The sequence below is a fragment of the Mobula hypostoma genome, chromosome X2, assembly GCF_963921235.1.
Source record: "Mobula hypostoma chromosome X2, sMobHyp1.1, whole genome shotgun sequence".
Taxonomy (NCBI): Eukaryota; Metazoa; Chordata; class Chondrichthyes; order Myliobatiformes; family Myliobatidae; genus Mobula; species Mobula hypostoma.
This window is the reverse complement of record NC_086129.1, coordinates 21399770-21418778: the sequence shown is the minus strand read 5'-3', so window position 1 is coordinate 21418778 and position 19009 is coordinate 21399770. Positions and strand designations below refer to the sequence as shown.

The window sequence follows — 19009 nt, the reverse complement described above, 5'->3', positions numbered from 1 at the left end:
ATCTGTGTCTCCAAGGAGCTCTTAGATTGTTTGTGTAAAAAACGGATCTGAGCAAACATATTTACCAGTGATGTCACCCAAGTGACAAAGAAACTGCATAAATGAAGAGAGCAGTTCAGGCTTAATAGGAATGGTTAAAGAACATCAAGAAGAGTTATAGAAAGGCGGGGTGACAAGAATCCATTCCTCTGACTTCAGTTTCCGAAACGGACGTTAATCTGCATTGTTGGTATTCTTTTTGGTTTATAGAAATTGTACCTCTGTTTTGGAAATATTTTGTGTTTTAGAAATGATTAGTAATTTGAAAATATTTAAGATGGAAATCCTCTGTGAGTTTTAAATGTGTTTTAATATGTATCACTGAAAATAAATCAACTGTGTTTTAAACTACTTTGTTCACAGCATGTTTCTTCGTCTTGGTAAGAAGAGGGGACCCACCACTCAAATATGGGTTTTGGCAGCTAAGCTCACCGTGGAGAATAAACAGAGAAGTGAACTAGTCTTTGAAGATTGGATAGTTACAGTATAATCACCCTTTACTGAGGGTATTTGTAGCTATTTATATCTGATAGGGCTTAAGATCTTCATCTGAGTTTAGAATGTCATGGTCAGCTAACTCAGAACCATAATATTGTGAATCCAAAGATATGGATCAATGGACAATATACCTCCTGTTTCTCCTCCTGAGAAGGCAGTTGGGCGTAATAACAGCAAAAACCCTCATGAGCTATTCAGGTCTATGTCCAAGTGTCATGAAGCACTGTTTCACTGCCAGCTTCTTCAACATATTAAAATGAATACAGGGAGGTTTGAACAGCCCACAGAGCTAAATGCCTGGAGTTCATCTTAAATTTATTTTAGGGGTTTCTTGAGTTTGAGAATAACTCGCTTCCAGTTTTTGACCTGAAACATTAACTCTGTTTCTCTTCCCATAGACGCTGCCTGACCTGCTGAGTATTTCTAGCAGTTTCTATTTTTGCTTCTACTTGAGTTCTGTGGATTCTGAAATAGTTGGTGAGTGTATTGTGGGGCAGGGGATACTAGATTGGATGGGTGGGCTTATGGTGTGAATAGGAGGTGGTGTGCTCTTCCTGTCATTTTCACTGGGGTCTGTGAGCACTCCCCACCCCATCAACTCTGGTGAACACACTAGCAGATCTGCTATTCATAAAGTACACACTCCATTTTGACTCAGTAAGTCCCATGAGTCCCTTCAATCAGTCAGTACCAATGTTACATCTTTCATGGTGACTTTGCACATATTTCTCAATGTTTCCTTTCAATGTATTTTTTGCTGTAATGCAGTAACAAACAGCGTGTCTGTTTTGGGAGTCTGATGTTAAGCATGCCAAGGACTTTGACTGTGTAGTAGACTGATTCTGCGTAATTAGGACTTCAGCACTGACCTACAAGATTTCACTAAAAGTGTGAATGGATTTCGAAGAATTTATGGAGACAGGCTGGTGGTATCTCTCCAGTCCTTTTTGGTATCTGCATTTGGTGCATTTAGAACACCTTTAAAAGGCAGTGGCTCAAGAAGACAGAATCTATCATTGAGGACCCTCACTACCCAGGATATGTCCTCTTCTCATTACTACTATCAGGGAGGAGGTACAGGTACCACAAAACAATAAATTAAATGACATATGTCAGTGAGCATAAACCTATTTCTTATTCTGGTGGTTTGTATGTTTAAACCATATAGGAGAGTAGTGATTACTATTGCCAGTAAACCAGGAGCATTGTGCTCAGTTTTATTATAATTATTATTATTTTTAATAATAATATATTTTTTCTTTCAGCTCCAGCTGGGAAAACCTGAGGTTTGAGCATAGCCAAGCACACTCATTTGTCAATTGCTAGGAACTTTTGGACTATTCCAGTGGTGTTTGTTATTGTGGCTTTCTGGAGATTTATATTTGCTGTGTAGGCCTAATTGTTTAATGCTATTGAGTAGTGACTTTAGGATGATACCAGTTGTAGATATTGCTATTGGGGCAATGTATACCCTGTTCATGTTCCATAGACTTTCAATTTCCTCTTTTAATTCAGTGTATTTCTGGTGTTTTTCACTTATTAATTTCTGTCTGTTATGTGTGTCTGGAATGGCTATATCTGTTAAGTAAGTTGTCCTTGCTTGTTTATCCTGTAATAATATATCTGGATGGTTATTATGGATTGTTCTGTCTATAATAATGGATCAGTTAGTATTATTATTATTTATTATTATTCTTTCTTTTTGTATTTGCACAGTTTGTTGTCTTCTGCACATTGTTTGAACGCCCAAGTTGAGTGGTCTTTCATTGATTCTATTGTGGTTATTATTCTATAGATTTATTGAGTATGCCCACAAGAAAATGAATCTTAGGGTTGCACTGTATATGGTGAGATATATATTCTTTGATAATCAATTTACTTTGAACTTTAAAAGACCTTGATCTTCAGAACATTCTTTCTCAGATGTCTAAAGCCAAGGTCATTGATGACTGCTTTCATTGAGATTTGGAAAAATTGTGTCATGCAGAGGAGAGGTTGATAGAGGAGCTTTCTACAGTAGACATTTAGTGTTAGTGTTGGACATATTTCTCTGATATACAGGAGGTTAGTGGGAAGGTAATATGCTAGCGGTACGCACCAGCCTCTAATATTCTGCATTATGTAGATTGTACAAGATAATTTGAGTGTATAAGAGCAATACTTGTATGAATTGCAGTCATGTACAGATAATAGTTTTATAAGCTATAGTTCTGAAAGTAACTCTTTACTTTAAAAATACTACGTTCCCAAACCCATCACACGCATCAATGTTTCCAAGTTGCAGGAATAGGCGTATTTTCATTAATAGATCAAATTCTTTAAGTTTGTGCACTGAGTCTTAGAATGAATTTTGAAATAATGATTAAAGATTAAAAATTCATTTGCAGACATTGGCACGTTTTCTTTTAACCAGCGGGGTTTTTGGCTCCTGTGGGGAATTAGAGATAAGCTGTGGCCTTGAAGTTGAAATTCAGATTTGGTGTCCGGTTCTAAGTCAATGGAGCTTTTATAAGTGGTGATTTAATTCAGCTACAGTAAGAAATTGCTTTCACTTTATGCAGTTGAAATTGTAATGACTGGTATTGTTTACTATTAATTGGAACATTTATTTGAGCACAGATTGGTTCAGTTGCTGTGGGGTGGAAAGCTGGCTTCTCAAAGGCTCGTCCCATGCTGACGTTATTTATTTATTGCTATTCAGTGTAGAATAGGCCCTTCCAGCCCTTCGAGCCAAGCCGCTCCACAATCCCTGATTTAACCCTACCCTAATCAATGACCAATTAACCTACCGACCGGTAAGTCTTCGGACTGTGGGAGGAAACCGGAGCACCCAGAGGAAAAGCAACACGGTCACAGGGAGAACATACAAACTCCTTACCGGCAGTGGTGGGAATTGAACCTGGGTCACTGATACTGTAAAGCGTTGTGCTAACCACTACGCTCATCTATTTCAGTGAGAAAAAAAATATTAATTAGAGCTGAAAATGTTCTGTTCAACATTAGAAGTTCAAGGGGGATATTAGAAGAAGGTTTTTTACTCAGAGTGGTTGGTGTGTGGAATGCACTGCCTGAGTCAGTGGTGGAGGCAGATACACTAGTGAAGTTTAGGAGACTACTAGACAGGTATATGGAGGAATCAAAGGTGGGGGCTTATATGGGAGGCAGGTTTTGAGGGTCGGCACAACATTGTGGGCCAAAGGGCCTGTACTGTGCTGTACTATCCTATGTTCTATGTTCTATGCTCTGTGTTCAATTTTGGACCTTTAAGGTTAATTTCATGCAAGTTTTTAAAGATCAAACACAGTGTCTTGGGTTAATATTGTAATGTCAGACTCACACTCGAATGCATAAAATACTACCAATATGGACAAGTCTATGAGGAAGTTAAACCTTTCCACTAACAGCTCATTTCTTCATGACAATTGATTTTAAATGGTGGTCATTTGAAATAAGACACGTCTTCTTATTGGATGGGTGGTGATGGATTTTGGATCGTGTATAACAGGAGAAGCAGTGGTCTGGAGAATTTCAGACCCTGTCTGTGCATGTCAGGTGCAGCAGAAACACAAGAGAGGGAGGCTTGAGCATGGCACTTTTGGGGTCACCTGACGAAATACCCAAGGAGGGCTCCCTGGGATCTGGAAAGTTAGTTTTCAGTGACAAGGAAATCAAAATGCATGTAGGTATGAAGCTGCCTACCAGGAATTGGAAGCTTTAATTGGGGAACCAGGGAGGATATTCGTCGAGCCTGCTGATCCAACAATATGGTTTGTTTATAGTTTAGAAATGGGAAAAGAACAAGGACACAATATGTCAGGATATATTGGGAGATCCCTGGGACTACATTACCTGGGCATAATATGCCAGCGGATGTCAGTTTTTATTCCGGGCTGTGGGCCAAGAGAGGTATGGCTAACAGTCAGTAATTTATTATTTTCCCTTGGATTGGACTGTGTCCTTTCCAATGAAAGTCAAAGACCGCTTCCTTTGGATGGTGCCCACGGCAAGGACAGGGAGAGCTGAGGATAGCACAGGAGTCACGCTTTGCAGCGAAGGAAAGGAGATATTTTGGGGGAGCTCTCAGGGCTTTTATGATTATTTTTGTACTGAGGCTTGTGGTTTACTTTATATATGATTTTTTTTAATATTATTGGAGCAATTAAGGAAGTGAGCCAGAGCAGTTAAATACTCATTCTTTCTACATTGTTGTTACAAATGGTCATAGTAGAGTACTCTTCTAATCCCCTTTTCAACGTGTCACTGCTTTAGGTTTTAGGTTTGGGTGCTGAGAGTTAGTTATGATAGGCCATTTTATTCTTCATGCCTCCCACATAAACATGGAATTTGTTGTGACTGGGAAGCTGGAATCCGATTCTGACTGCTGGAGGCCAACTTTGGAAGTGACCCTTATTCACAAAGACAAAGCTGTGACTGCAGCAGGAGGTCCTGGAATTGAACATCACAAGTGCCTTACTGGACAGAAGAGAGGATCACGATGTCAGGCAGAAGTAGCATGGAAGACAGGAGAGAGAATGGAAGACAAGAGTCCCCTTTGTGGTGGAGGTGAGTGGGATGGATGAGGTCTTCAGTGCTGGATCCTGGTGGTATATAGACAGGAAACCGTGGAGAGTGATGACAACCATGGGGTAAAGAAAGAGCAGTGGAAGCTTTGCCAGGGGATATGGTGCCCAAGTGGCTGAACTTGTAGCTCGAATCGAGAATGCCAATATTGGATAGATCGATGGTTAAATATACATGCTGACATAAGGAAATAAGCACGTGGCCAAGAAATGGTTAAATACTCATTCTTTCTATATTATAGTAACTAAAGGTCATATTCTAATATTGTCGTAGTGGGATGGATGAAGTCTTCAGTGAAGGGTTGTGATGTTACTTAGATCCATCTGCAGGCATTGGAATTTGACATGGAAAGGTAAAAATGAATTGTTTGAAGCAATGGATTTGCAGGAAGGACACATTAATGAGGTGAAGGTGCAGCAGAAGAAAAGGGGCCAGGACATGCTGCTAGCACTGACGAGGCTCCCATAAGGGCTGAGTACGAGAAGTACAAATATTTGAGACAGATTGGTCCAATATGTACGAACATTGTGGGATCAACTTAAATATTTAAGAGACAAGATAAAGAAGTGACAATGTACGGAGATTTAAGAGTCTGCAGATGCCACAAAATGTGTCAAAAACCAAACTGCTGGTGAAGCTCCTTGCCTGCGACTGGTTTTCTTTAGTGTGGTGTGGCCGTTGCACAGAGCTGACAGTGTGTGGTCTTGGTCCAGTGGCAGTGATTCCCATGGTAACTGGAAACCAGGCTCTGTAACCCAGTTGGTGCAGCTTTAGTGCTGCAGGGATCTGGCTCAATTCTGACCTCAGGTGCACTGTATGCTGAATTGTTGTGTTTCTCCTGCTGTCTGTGACCACATAGGTTTCCTCTGACTGTTCTGGTTCCTGCCACATCCTAAAGACTTACTAGTACATTGCAAACAAGAGAAAATCTGCAGGTGCTGGAAATACAAGCAACACACACAAAATGCTGGAGGAGCACAGCAAGCCAGGCAGCATCTATGGGTTATCGGTGCAACTAGTTCCCTTCCACCACCACTCTCCTCCGTCTGGTGGAACTTGTCCTCACTCTCAATAATTTCTCATTCGACTCCTCCTACTTCCTTCAAACTGAAGGTGTAGCCATAGGCACTCGCATGGGTCCCAGCTATGCCTGCCTTTTTCTCGGCTACATGGAACAGACTATGTTCCAAGCCTTCACTGGTATCACTCCCCAACTTTTCCTATGCTACATCGATGACTGCATTGGTGCTCCTTCCTGCACTCATGTGGACCTTGTCAACTTCATCAAATTTGCCGCCAACTTCCATCCTGCCCCCAAATTTATCTGAACCATTTCCGACACCTCCTTCCCCTTTCTTGATCTGTCCCTATCTCTGGAGACAGCTTATCTACTGGTATCTTTTATAAACCCACTGTTTCTCACAGCTGCCTGGACTATATCTCTTCCCACCCTGTTACCTGTAAAAATGCCATCCTCTTCTCTCAATTCCTCAGCCTCCACTGCATCAGCTCTCAGGATGAGGCTTTTCATTCCAGAACTAAGGAAATGTCCTCCTTCTTCAAAGAAAGGGGCTTCCCTTCCTCCACCATCAACACTGCCCTCAACTGCGTCTCTTCCATTTCTTGCACATCTGCCCCCATCCTCCTGCCACTCTACCAGGGATAGGGTTTCTCTTGTCCTCACCCCCAACCCCAAGTAGCCTCCATGTCCAGTACATAATTCTCCATACCTTCCACCATCTCCAACAGGATCCCACCAGCAAGCATATCTTACCCCTCCCACCAACTTTCTGCTTTCTGCGGAGACCACTCCCTATGTGACTCCCTTGTCCATTCATCCCTCCCCACTGATCTTCCTCCTGTCGCTTATTCTTGCAAGCGGAACAAGTGACTTGCTGAGGACCCGTGATTCCACCTTCAGAGCGGGCAACAAGGCAGCCCTAACAACAGCGAGGGCCAAACCGTCCCGGGCCATCAGAGAGGCAAAGCGTGCACACGCCCAGCGAATCCGCAGCCACTTCCAGGACAGCGGAGACACGCGGCGCATGTGGAAGGGCATTCAGGACATCACCAACTACAGGACAACATTACCTGACTGTGTGGGTGATGACTCCCTCCCAGATGCGCTGAACAACTTCTACACTCGGTTTGAGGCGGTAATAACGTGGGGGCGAGGAAGACCACTCCTCCTCCAAATGACCAAGTGCTGTGTCTTACCATGGCCAATGGGTCAACCCACAGAAGGCTGCTGGACCAGACAATATTCCTGACAGAGTACTTAGAGGATGTGCAGACCAGCTAGTAGATATTCTCACTGACATCTTCAACATCTCCCTGAGCAACATTGTCGTTCCTACGTGCTTCAAGGCCGCCACGATCATCCTCGTGCTGAAGAAGTCTTCAGTGTCCTGCCTCAATGATTACCGTCCTGTCGCACTCACATCCATCATCATGAAGTGTTTCGAGAGGCTTGTTATGAGGCACATCAAGACCCTGCTGCCCCCCTCACTGGACCCCCTGCAGTTTGCGTACCGTCCCAACTGATTAACAGACGACGCCATTGCCGTCACCCTCCACCTGGCCCTAACCCACCTGGCCAAAAAAGACACGTACGTTCGAATGCTGTTTATAGACTTCAGTTCAGCATTCAACACAATCATTCCTCAGAAACTGCTTGGAAAGCTGAGCCTACTGGGCCTGAACACCTCCCTCTGCAACTGAATCCTAGACTTCCTGACTGGGAGACCTCAGTCAGTCCGGATTGGAAGCAGCATCTCCAACACCATCGCACTGAGCATGGGGCACCCCAGGGCTGTGTGCTCAGTCCACTGCTGTTCACTCTGCTGACCCACGACTGTGCTGCAACACACAGCTCGAACCACATCATCAAGTTCGCCGATGACACGACCGTGGTGGGTCTCATCAGCAAGAACGATGAGTCAGGATACAGAGAGGAGGTGCAGCGGCTAACGGACTGGTGCAGAGCCAACAACGTGTCTCTGAATGTAAACAAAACAAAAGAGATGGTCCAGTCCCTATATACTTCCATCCCCCATCAGGAAGGTCTCAAAGCTCTCCGCTTCTTTTTGGATTCCAGACCTAATCAGTTCCCCTCTACCACCACTCTGCTCCGTCTAGCGGAATTAGTCCTTACTCTTAATAATTTCTCCTTTGGCTCCTCCCACTTCCTCCAAACTAAAGGTGTAGCTATGGGCACCCGTATGGGTCCTAGCTATGCCTGCCTTTTTGTTGGCTTTGTGGAACAATCTATGTTCCGTACCTATTCTGGTATCTGTCCCCCACTTTTCCTTCGCTACATCGACGACTGCATTGGCGCTGCTTCCTGCACGCATGCAGAACTCGTTGACTTTATTAACTTTGCCTCCAGCTTTCACCCTGCCCTCAAGTTTACCTGGTCCATTTCCGACACCTCCCTCCCCTTTCTAGATCTTTCTGTCTCTATCTCTGGAGACAGCTTATCTACTGATGTCTACTATAAGCCTACTGACTCTCACAGCTATCTGGACTATTCCTCTTCTCACCCTGTCTCTTGCAAAAATGCCATCCTCTTCTCGCAATTCCTCCGTCTCCGCCGCATCTGCGCTCAGGATGAGGCTTTTCATTCCAGGACGAGGGAGATGTCCTTTTTTAAAGAAAGGGGCTGCCCTTCCTCCACCATCAACTCTGCTCTAAAATGCATCTCCCCCATTTCATGCACATCTGCTCTCACTCCACCCTCCCGCCACCCCACTAGGAATAGGGTTCCCCTGGTCCTCACCTACCACCCCACCAGCCTCCGGGTCCAACATATTATTCTCCGTAACTTCCGCCACCTCCAACGGGATCCCACCACTAAGCACATCTTTCCCTCCCCACCTCTCTCTGCATTCCGCAGGGATCGCTCCCTACGCGACTCCCTTGTCCATTGGTCCCCCCCATCCCTCCCCACTGATCTCCCTCCTGGCACTTATCCTTGTAAGCGGAACAAGTGCTACACATGCCCTTACACTTCCTCCCTTACCACCATTCAGGGCCCCAGACAGTCCTTCCAGGTGAGGCGACACTTCACCTGTGAGTCGGCTGGGGTGATATACTGCGTCCGGTGCTCCCGATGTGGCCTTCTATATATTGGTGAGACCCGATGCAGACTGGGAGACCGCTTTGCTGAACACCTATGCTCTGTCCACCAGAGAAAGCAGGATCTCCCAGTGGCCACACATTTTAATTCCACATCCCATTCCCATTCTGACATGTCTATCCATGGCCTCCTCTACTGTAAAGATGAAGCCACACTCAGGTTGGAGGAACAACACCTTATATTCCGTCTGGGTAGCCTCCAACCTGATGGCATGAACACTGACTTCTCTAACTTCCGCTAAGGCCCCACCTCCCCCTCGTACCCCATCCGTTATTTATTTTTATACACACATTCTTTCTCTCACTCTCCTTTTTCTCCCTCTGTCCCTCTGACTATACCCCTTGCCCATCCTCTGGGTCCCCCCTCCCCCTTGTCTTTCTCCCTGGGCCTCGTGTCCCATGATCCTCTCATATCCCTTTTGCCAATCACCTGTCCAGCTCTTGGCTCCATCCCTCCCCCTCCTGTCTTCTCCTATCATTTTGGATCTCCCCCTCCCCCTCCCACTTCCAAATCTCTTACTAACTCTTCCTTCAGTTAGTCCTGACGAAGGGTCTCGGCCCGAAACGTCGACTGTACCTCTTCCTCGACATGCTGCCTGGCCTGCTGCGTTTACCAGCAACTTTGATGCGTGTTGCTTGAATTTCCAGCATCTGCAGAATTCCTGTTGTTTAAAAGAGATGGCTGTGACTTCAGGAGGACACGGAGCGACCACTCTCCGCTGAACATCGACGACTCCTCCGTAGAGATCGTTAAGAGCACAAAATTTCTTGGTGTTCACCTGGCGGAGAATCTCACTTGGTCCCTCAACACCAGCTCCATAGCAAAGAAAGCCCAGCAGCGTCTCTACTTTCTGCGAAGGCTGAGAAAATTCCATCTCCCACCACCCATCCTCACCACATTCTACAGAGGTTGTATTGAGAGCATCCTGAGCAGCTGCATCACTGCCTGGTTCAGAAATTGTACCATCTTGGATCGCAAGACCTTGCAGCGGATAGTGAGGTCAGCTGAGAAGATCATCGGGGTCTCTCTTCCCGCCATCACAGACATTTACACCACACGCTGCATCCGCAAAGCAAACAGCATTATGAAGGATGCCACGCACCCCTCAAATAAACTCTCTCCCTCCTGCCATCTGGAAAAAGGCACCGAAGCATTCGGGCTCTCACGACCAGACTATGCAGCAGTTTCTTCCCTCAAGCCATCAGACTCCTCAATACCCAGAGCCTGGACTGACACCAGCCTACTGCCCTCTACTGTGCCTACTGTCTTGTTTATTATTATTTATTGTAATGCCTGCACTGTTTTGTGCACTTTATGCAGTTCTGGATAGGTCTGTAGTCTAGTGTAGTTTTTGTGGTTTTTTCTTACGTAGTTCAGTGTAGTTTTTGTATTGTTTCATGTAGCACCATGGTCCTGGAAAACGTCTCATTTTTACTATGTTCTGTACCAGCAGTTATGGTTGAAATGACAATAAAAAGTGACTTGACTTGAAGTGCTACATCTGCCCCTGCACTTACTCCCTCACTACCATCCAGGGCCCTAAACAGTCCTTCCAGATGAGGTGACACTTCACCTGTGCGTCTGTCAGGGTCATATACTGTATTCAGTGCTCCAAGTGTGGCCTCTTGTATATTGGTGAGACACGACGTAGGCTGGGAGATCACTTCGCTGAGCACCCACACTCCGTCCACTCCAAAAAACGGGATCCTCCAGTGGCCTCCCATATTAATTCCATTTCCCATTCCCATTCCGATGTGTCAATCCATGGCCTCCTCTACTGTCGCAATGAGGCCACACTCAGGTTAGAAGAGCAACACCTTATATTTCATCTGGGTATCCTCCAACCTGATGGCATGAACATCGATTTCTCAAAATTTTGGTAATGCCCCCCTCCTTCACCATTCCCCATTCCCACTTTCTTCTCTCACCTTATCTCCTTGCCTGGCCATCACCTCCCCCTGGTGCTCCTCCCCCTTCCCTTTCTTCCATGGCCTTCTGTCCTCTCCTATCAGATTCCCCCTTCTCCAGCCCTTTATCTCTTCCATCAGTTAATTTCCCAGCTCTTTACTTTACTCCTCCTCCTCTCCTGGTTTCACCTGTCACCTATCACCTTGTGTTTCTTCCTCCCCTCCTCCCACTTTCATACTCTGACTCCTCATTTTTTTTTTCTCTGGTCCGGATGAAGAGTATTGGCCTGAAACATCAACTGTACTTTTTTCCATAGATGCTGCCTAGCCTGCTGAGATCCTCTGGCATTTTGTGCATGATGCCAGTACATTAACTGATCATTGTAAATTGCCTCTTAGTGTAGCTTAATAGCATGAAGAAAAATATCAAAAAGGGAGTTGATGGACATTAAGGAAGAAAACAATTTGCAAGGGTACAGACAAGTAGGAAGGAGGGAAAAGGACTATTAGGATTGTTACCTTGGGAACCAGCATGGAATTTTATTCGGCTGTAAGATGCTAACTTATCGGTGAATATCAGATCACTAGACCGAGAGATAAATCTACAAGCCACTGAGTATCAGGCAGAGCATATTAAAGATGCATAAGAGCATTTACTTCTGGTGGAAAGCTGAGGGCAGAGCCTCACTTGTTGAAAGTGATTAGAACATAAGGGAGCTCCCACCTGAAGTGGTGGTTCATTGATGCCAGCACCTGGTGTTAATTGCAGGTGAGGTGAGGAGGAACATGCAGGGTGGTCTATCCACACCAGAGGGGGAAATTAAGCAGGAAGTCCAGAGGGATGCCGATTACAGTGAGGCTTAAGCATCCCAGCTCATGAACAACTCATGAACAACACTTTCACTGTGGGTTTTTAATGGAGGCTGGGGACTGGGGTGGGATGAACAGAGGAATGTCGACCGAGGTCAAAGTCTTGGGGAGGTGGGGTGGAGGGTCTAGGGAGGGAGCATCATGTTTCATTAACGTGATGAGAATCAAGCTACTCTACAGCCGCACGGTACCTGGGAGAACTGGGTTCCTTGTAGCCGTTACCTGAGCTTTGTTTTCTGTTGGTGAAAGGAAAATGATGCCGTCTCAATGGTTTAATCTCTCTCAGACAGTTAGTCTTGGTGAAGGGAGGAAGCAATCTCTTCACCTGACAATGATCAATGCAGGTACCGGTTATCCACCACGAATGTATTTTGTGAGCTGGAATAAAGCATCCTGGAATATTAATTAATTAATTAATTACCTAAACGCTAACCTTCCCAGTTTAATATGCTGGCTTCCTGTATGTGACACATTTTACCTGGGCTCATTGTTGAATGGGTGCCAGAAATCTGCAGAGTGACGTGGACAGTGCAATGCGAGCAAGCAATTCAAATGCCAAAGGCATTATCTGATCACATACCCACCCACTTTATTTTAGCATAGAGAGTTGTGGGCACAGCTCAGTCCATCACGGAAACCAGTCTCCTCTCCATAGACTCTGTCCACACTTGTCACTGCCCCAGCAAAGCAGCCAACGTACTCAAGCACCCCACCCACCCCCACATATTGTCTCTTCTGCACCTCCCGCCCCCCCACCCCCCCCCAAACCAGGTTCAGGTCACACTGTTACAAGACTCTTGATGGGCCTTTTAACCTCACAGTTTACCTCTTCGTATCCTTTGAACCCTATTGCTATTCTTTCTCTATAACTGTGACTGTAACATTACATCTGCATTCCGTTATTGATTTTTCCATATACTGATGTGTTGAAATGATCTGTATGGATGGCATGCAAACTGAGGTTTTTCATTGTATCTTGATACATGTGTCAAGAATAAAGTAATTAGCAATTACCAGTTTCAAAAAAACATGCAACTGCCAGCATCTAGATTCCAGAGAAGATACTCACTTACCCCCTGCTCTTTTTGACTGGTCCCACACCAGCTGTGGTGGAAACTGAATGATGAAGGAGGTTGGCAGGGGAGGTACGTCTAACTTGCTGGGGTAGTTAGGTGAAAGCTTGGAGGGCATGGGTGGAAGTATGGTTGAGAGCAGCCTGAAGGAGGAATCCCATGTGGATGAGGCAGAGGAAGATAAAGGTATGACAGGAACCTAACCTGATTCTCTGTAAGATTATGGCTGCTCTGGATCTCTATTCACCCCATCACCCCCACTCCCCCCGACATGAGCTGCCTCTTTCTGGAAGGGAGAGTCCCAGATGTTCTCCATCTCTGTGAGATAACCTGCTTCTTGAGTTCTGGGATAAGTTCCTGGCTCTGATTTTTACATCACATCTACTTATTGATGGAACATCCTATCCACCCAGCCACATGTAAACAGTTCAGTTGGATTGACCGTTCTGAAATCTTTTGACATTTTGAAAAGCTCAGATTGCCATTCGTGCCAAGTTTCTTCAGGTTATCCCTGTAATCTAATCCTCCACCCGCTGCCAAACTCTGGGCAAGACCCTGCCGTGGCAAGCAGCCCGTCCATGTGTGCTGTCACCAGAGCTCTGTGGAGATGAAACAAAGGTCCATTTCTTTGTAACCTGGCCCTCCTGAGAGAAAGGCAAATACTCTGATTGTCTTTCTTTTTGTTCATTGTGCCTCACCACTTGTTTTAAACAGTTCATGCGGAGACTCATGACCTCCACACACTTCATTCCTTTTGTCGTCTGCTAAGTGTGCTTTATCTCTTCCACATGTGAGCTCCAGCTTAACTCGAGTCACTTACTTCTCTGGGAGCGCGAGCAGCAGATGACCATGATGGTTGCAAAGACAACAACGAATGCCACTCCAGCACCGACTGCCACACCGATGACGACAGCCAATGAGAGCGCCTCTGTAGGAAGCAAACAGAGTGGGCGTGACCAACTACTGTTAAAACTTTGGGCCCCGTTGACACTGATAGCTTACTCATTACAGGTTTTGGAAATCACAGCTAAGCACACTGAAGGGCTGGCTACTTAATTGTCAAGGAGTCATACAGCACAAAGGCAAGCCCTTTGGCCTAACTATGTCCATGGTAACCTTCAAGTACTTGTGTACACTAATCCCAGCTACCAGCACTTGGTCCATAGCCTTCTACACACTGATGATTCAGGTGTCTAGATCTTTCTTAATTGTTGTGAGCACCTCTGCCTTCACTATCCCTCAGGCACTGTATTGCAAATTCCAAGCTTTTCGATCAGCTCTGAACCTTTTATCCCTTATCCTAAACCTGTGCCCTCTAGTTATTGATACCGCTGTTATGGGGAGCTATCTTTCTACTTAACCTACTGTGTCTGTGGCCATTATAGTTTATCATGCTTTGATTCTTCGTGGGCTGAGAAACTAGGTCAAATTCTTATTTTGCAGGATTAATGAGCTCACAAAGGCACCAGATGTCTCACAGAAGCAGACCCATTCCTGATCATGTGCCCTAACCACCATCTTAGATTAGGATAGACGAGAGGCATTGTTCACCCATGCTTGAAGCCGGCGATATGTACTGTCCACACTTCCTTTGGTGGCTTGTTGCTTCTTGCAGGCTCTGTAATTATGAGCTCCGAATGCCAAGTAACTTTAGAGTCTCAGACGTCACCATTCTTGTGAAGGTGTTTGACCTCTTCCTAAAACTCCAAATGTTGAAACGTGGGTGCTCCTGAAATACTCGCCCCGCCCATGGGGCTTACTATCGGGATAGCCGGTGGCATAGTAGCGTAGCATTTAGCGTGATGCTTTACAGCGCCAATGATCGGAAGATCGGGGTTCAATTCCTGCCACTGTCTGTAAGGCGTTTTTATGTTCTCCCTGTGACTACGTGGGTGGCCTCCAGGTGCTCAGATTCCTCCCACATTACCAAAAGATGTACGGATTAGGATTAGTTAATTGTGGGTATGGTACATTGGCGCCAAAAGCATGGCAACACTTGCAGATGGCTCCCTCAGCACGTGTTTACGCTGTGTTGGTTGTTGAAGCAAATGATGCATTTCACTGAATGTTTCGATATTTTGATAAATAGAGTTTACCTAATCTTATCTGACAAATAAAGCTGTCCTGACGAAGGGTCTCGGCCTGAAACATGGACTGTACCTCTTCCTAGAGATGCTGCCTGGCCTGCTGCGTTCACCAGCAACTTTTATGTGTGTTGCTTAACTAATCCTATCTTATTTTTCCTTATCTTGCCTTGTCTTATCACTGGTCCATTGTAACAGCTGTTCACATGGTAGGGAATCACCATTTTAATGCTTGGAATCTTAATTTTTGAGGAAAGCACTGCCAATCAAGCCTTGGTGTTCTAAACAGGACTCTTGGTGGTGGAACTCTAAACCAATAGAAAGGACATGTAAAATTGCATTTGCATCACCAATACTTGAGGTTTATTCTAGCTTTGAGAAAGAAAAATGTAAGATAAAAGCAGAAAATCCTGGAATTACTCCACAGGTCATGCAGCGTCTGCAGAGAGAACAAAGGAGTTAACTTTGCAGAATTAGGAAATATTGAAATGGAACAAAGCTTGTGATGGAGAGGCATAGGAGAGGGGACAGAAAGAATAAGCTGTGGTAGGAAAGAGACCAGGAGGGATTGACACCTCGCCAGAGATATCTCTATCACCTGCTGTCACCAGGCACCATCTTTTCATCATTTAATCTCACTTGCTTTCTAAACCGTTATTGACACTCTGCTGATCTCTACACCCCCGTCTCTTCTGTGTAAACTTAAATATGTTTGGTTTCTAGCTCTTCCTAGTTCCATCAAAAGGTCATCAAAATGAAATATCAACTCTCTCTCTCCCCACAGATGTTGCATGGATGACCTTATGAGGATTTCCAGTATTACCAGATTTCCAGTTTCTGATGTATTTTGCTTCTGCATGCATTTAAGCTTTCTTTAATGCTGTGTGTAAGCAGGGATATTTATTAAACCTAGATAAATGTACTATTGACTAATTAAATATTAATAGATACACTAATCCATTAAAAATCAATTAGATATCAAGTAAGTATAAACGTGTGCTAATTGAATGTATTGATCAGGTTGTGACGGGAATGGCAGGCCAGATGAAGTGCTGTGGTTACAACATATAGAATTGAATGAGATCCTTGGAATCCTCATCAGTGTAATTGTCTTGCCCCGGAATCTGAACCGCAGAATTTAGAACTGCAGAGAGGTCTCTCGCCCCAACAATCCAAGGCCATATACGAGAAGCAATGCTCTTGCTGAGCCCTCAGCATCGTCGCAGATCCCTCCCACGCGTCCCACAATCTCTCGGATCTTCACCCGTCAGTCAGAATGTACCACAGTCTCAAAACAAGGTTTGTTAGGGTGGGTAATGGCTTCTTCCCCCAGGCAGTGAGATCTCTAAACACCCAGTACACATTATTTATGACAATGCCAGGAGTATTATACTGCTGTATATATAACTATATGTTGTATATGTACTTTATGTCAACTTGTACAGTATATACGTCTACAGAATTGTTTTTCTTACTGTATCTGTTAATATTATCTTACATGCTGTACTGTGTTTTGCACGTTGATCCCAGAGGAATGTTGTTTCATTTACTGTATACCTGAATGACAATAAGCTTGAACTTGAACTTTACCATGAGTTAGTGAAGGCGAGGGTCAATTAGACAATTTGATCTGGGAAGCAGGTGCATTCCTTAAGTTCAAAATTAGCCTTATTTGGGACAGGAAGACATGGCTGTAAGTCGGATAGTTCTGGAGACTGAGGCTGCAGTGACAGAGGATGCTCAGCCTTTGACCTTGGACGACAAGTGCAGGTCAATTGCTGCAAGGAAGGCTTTGGAGTCAAGTGCTAGAATCTGGAGCAGAACACAAACTACTGGAGGACTTGGCAGGTAAGGCTGCATCTACAGAGGGAAATGGACAGTTGACGTTTCGGGCTGAGGCCCTTCTGGACTGAAAGAGTAGGAGATAGACAGTATAAAGTGTGAGGGGAAGGAGTGGAGCTTGAGCTGGCGGGTGATTGGTGGATCCTGGTAAGGAAGGTTGATAGGCAGATGGAGGAGGGAAGAGTGTGAATAGCCACGGAGGCCAGGAGGAGAAAGGTAGAAGCAGATGGTGGAATCTGATAGGAAAGGAAGGTGGAGCATGGAATCAAATAAGGGAGGTGGAGAGGGAAGAAATAAGTGGAGGAGAGAATGAAAATGAGTGACGGAGCTGAGGGTTGGGGTGGTTGTAAATGTATGGCAGGAACTGGGTAGATCATGAGGAGAGAGGTAAGGAACAGAAGGGGCAGAGTGATGTGAAATTGGTTTGTGGCGAAGACAGATAATATGTCCCAGACAAACTGATAGAGGAGACCATTTGCAGGTGCGAGTGGATGTGGGGGAGTGTCAATGAATGTGACTTTCGCTGAGGGCTGTGGAGTCAGAGGGACAAACATTGTACACTGTTGCCAGCCCAGTGACTGGGTTAACAGGCATGTGCTCAGACTGGAGAGCAATGTGCTGTGGGAAAGAAAAATATTAATTTGTCCTGGTTCACAGAACAACAAATACCACAGGTGGAACTAGAGAGGGGGAGCCAGTGTGGGGATCCAGGATTTGAATTAAGAACCAGATTTACAAACTGAATTCTGTCTGGCGTTTTACCTTGGCTATGTGATCTAGAATGAAACACGTGAGGGAATTAGATGGTGTGGAGTTTGATTCCTGGGCAACAGGCAGCTGTAGAAAGGAAAGAGGGATCTTTCCACTGGGCAGGTATCACTTAGAGTTATCAAGGTGTAGACTAATAAAGCATGAAATAGGACCTTCAGTCCAACATGCCCATGTCTACCAAAATTCCCATCCAAGCTAGTTCCTCCAATATGGCTCTAATCCTCACCCCTCTTTGTATTTATTCAAGTGCTCCTTAAATGATGCCATTGTGCATGCCTCTAGTTTCTGATTCCCTTTCCCTGGGAGGGAAAACTGTGTGCGTTCACCCAATCACTGCTCTTCAGGTTTTTAAATCCTTCTGTAAGGTCACCCCTCAGTATCCTACCCTCCAAAGAATAATGTCCCAGGAGACACAAGAGACTGGAGATGCTGGAATCTGGAGCAACATGCGCAAAGCTGGAGGAAATGAACAGGTTAGTCCGAGTCTATGGGGGAAATGGATAGTTGACGTTTTAAGTCAGCTTGAAACATTAGCTCTCCATTTCCTTCTATAGATGCTGCCTGACCTGCTGAGTTCCTCCAACATTTTGTGTGTTGAATAAAGCGCTAGCCTGGCCAACCTCTATAACACAGGCCTGGTAACATTTTCAGAAATCTTCTTCAAAGTTCAAAGTTAAAAGTAAATTTATTATCAAAGTACATATATGTCACCATATACAACCCTGAGATTCATTTTGGGGCATACTCAATAAATTCATTATAGAATAATAACTATAATAGAATCAATGAATGACCGCACCAACTTGGGCATTCAACCAGTGTACAATAAACAACAAACTGTGCAAACACAAAAATAAATAACAATAATAATAATAATAAGCAATAAATATCGAGAACATGAGATGAAGAGTCCTTGAAAGTGAGTCCATTGGTTGTGGGATCATAGGTTGAAGTGAAGTTGAGTGAAGTTGTCCCATTTGGTTCAAGACCCTGATGATTGAGGGACTCTTTCCAGCCTAATGATGCCTTTCCAATAAAAACGTGACCACAATTTTGCACAATTCTCCAGAATCAGTCTCACTAATGTCTTGTACAACTGCAAACAGCATCTAAACTTTGATACTCAGCGCCTAACTGATGAGGGCCAGTGTGCCAGGTATCTTCTGAAGCACCCTGTGACACCACTTTCAGGGAATAGGTATCTAT

General features: G+C 44.8%; 1 protein-coding gene across 3 annotated transcripts in view; it reads right to left on the bottom strand.

The window, feature by feature from the left end:
- The window catches only part of kirrel3a (kirre like nephrin family adhesion molecule 3a), an 827580-nt gene that overhangs the window by 24450 nt on the left and 784121 nt on the right, over positions 1-19009 (bottom strand). Inside the window, exons 12-13 of one of the 3 annotated variants that reach the window (XM_063038271.1) lie at positions 13927-14034; positions 12256-12426 (exon numbers count right to left, since the gene is read on the bottom strand). In XM_063038271.1, the coding sequence (XP_062894341.1) occupies positions 12256-12426; positions 13927-14034 (279 nt within the window). The remainder of the gene's footprint in view (positions 1-12255; positions 12427-13926; positions 14035-19009) is intronic. The other 2 variants (XM_063038272.1, XM_063038273.1) reach the window with 2 other exon arrangements.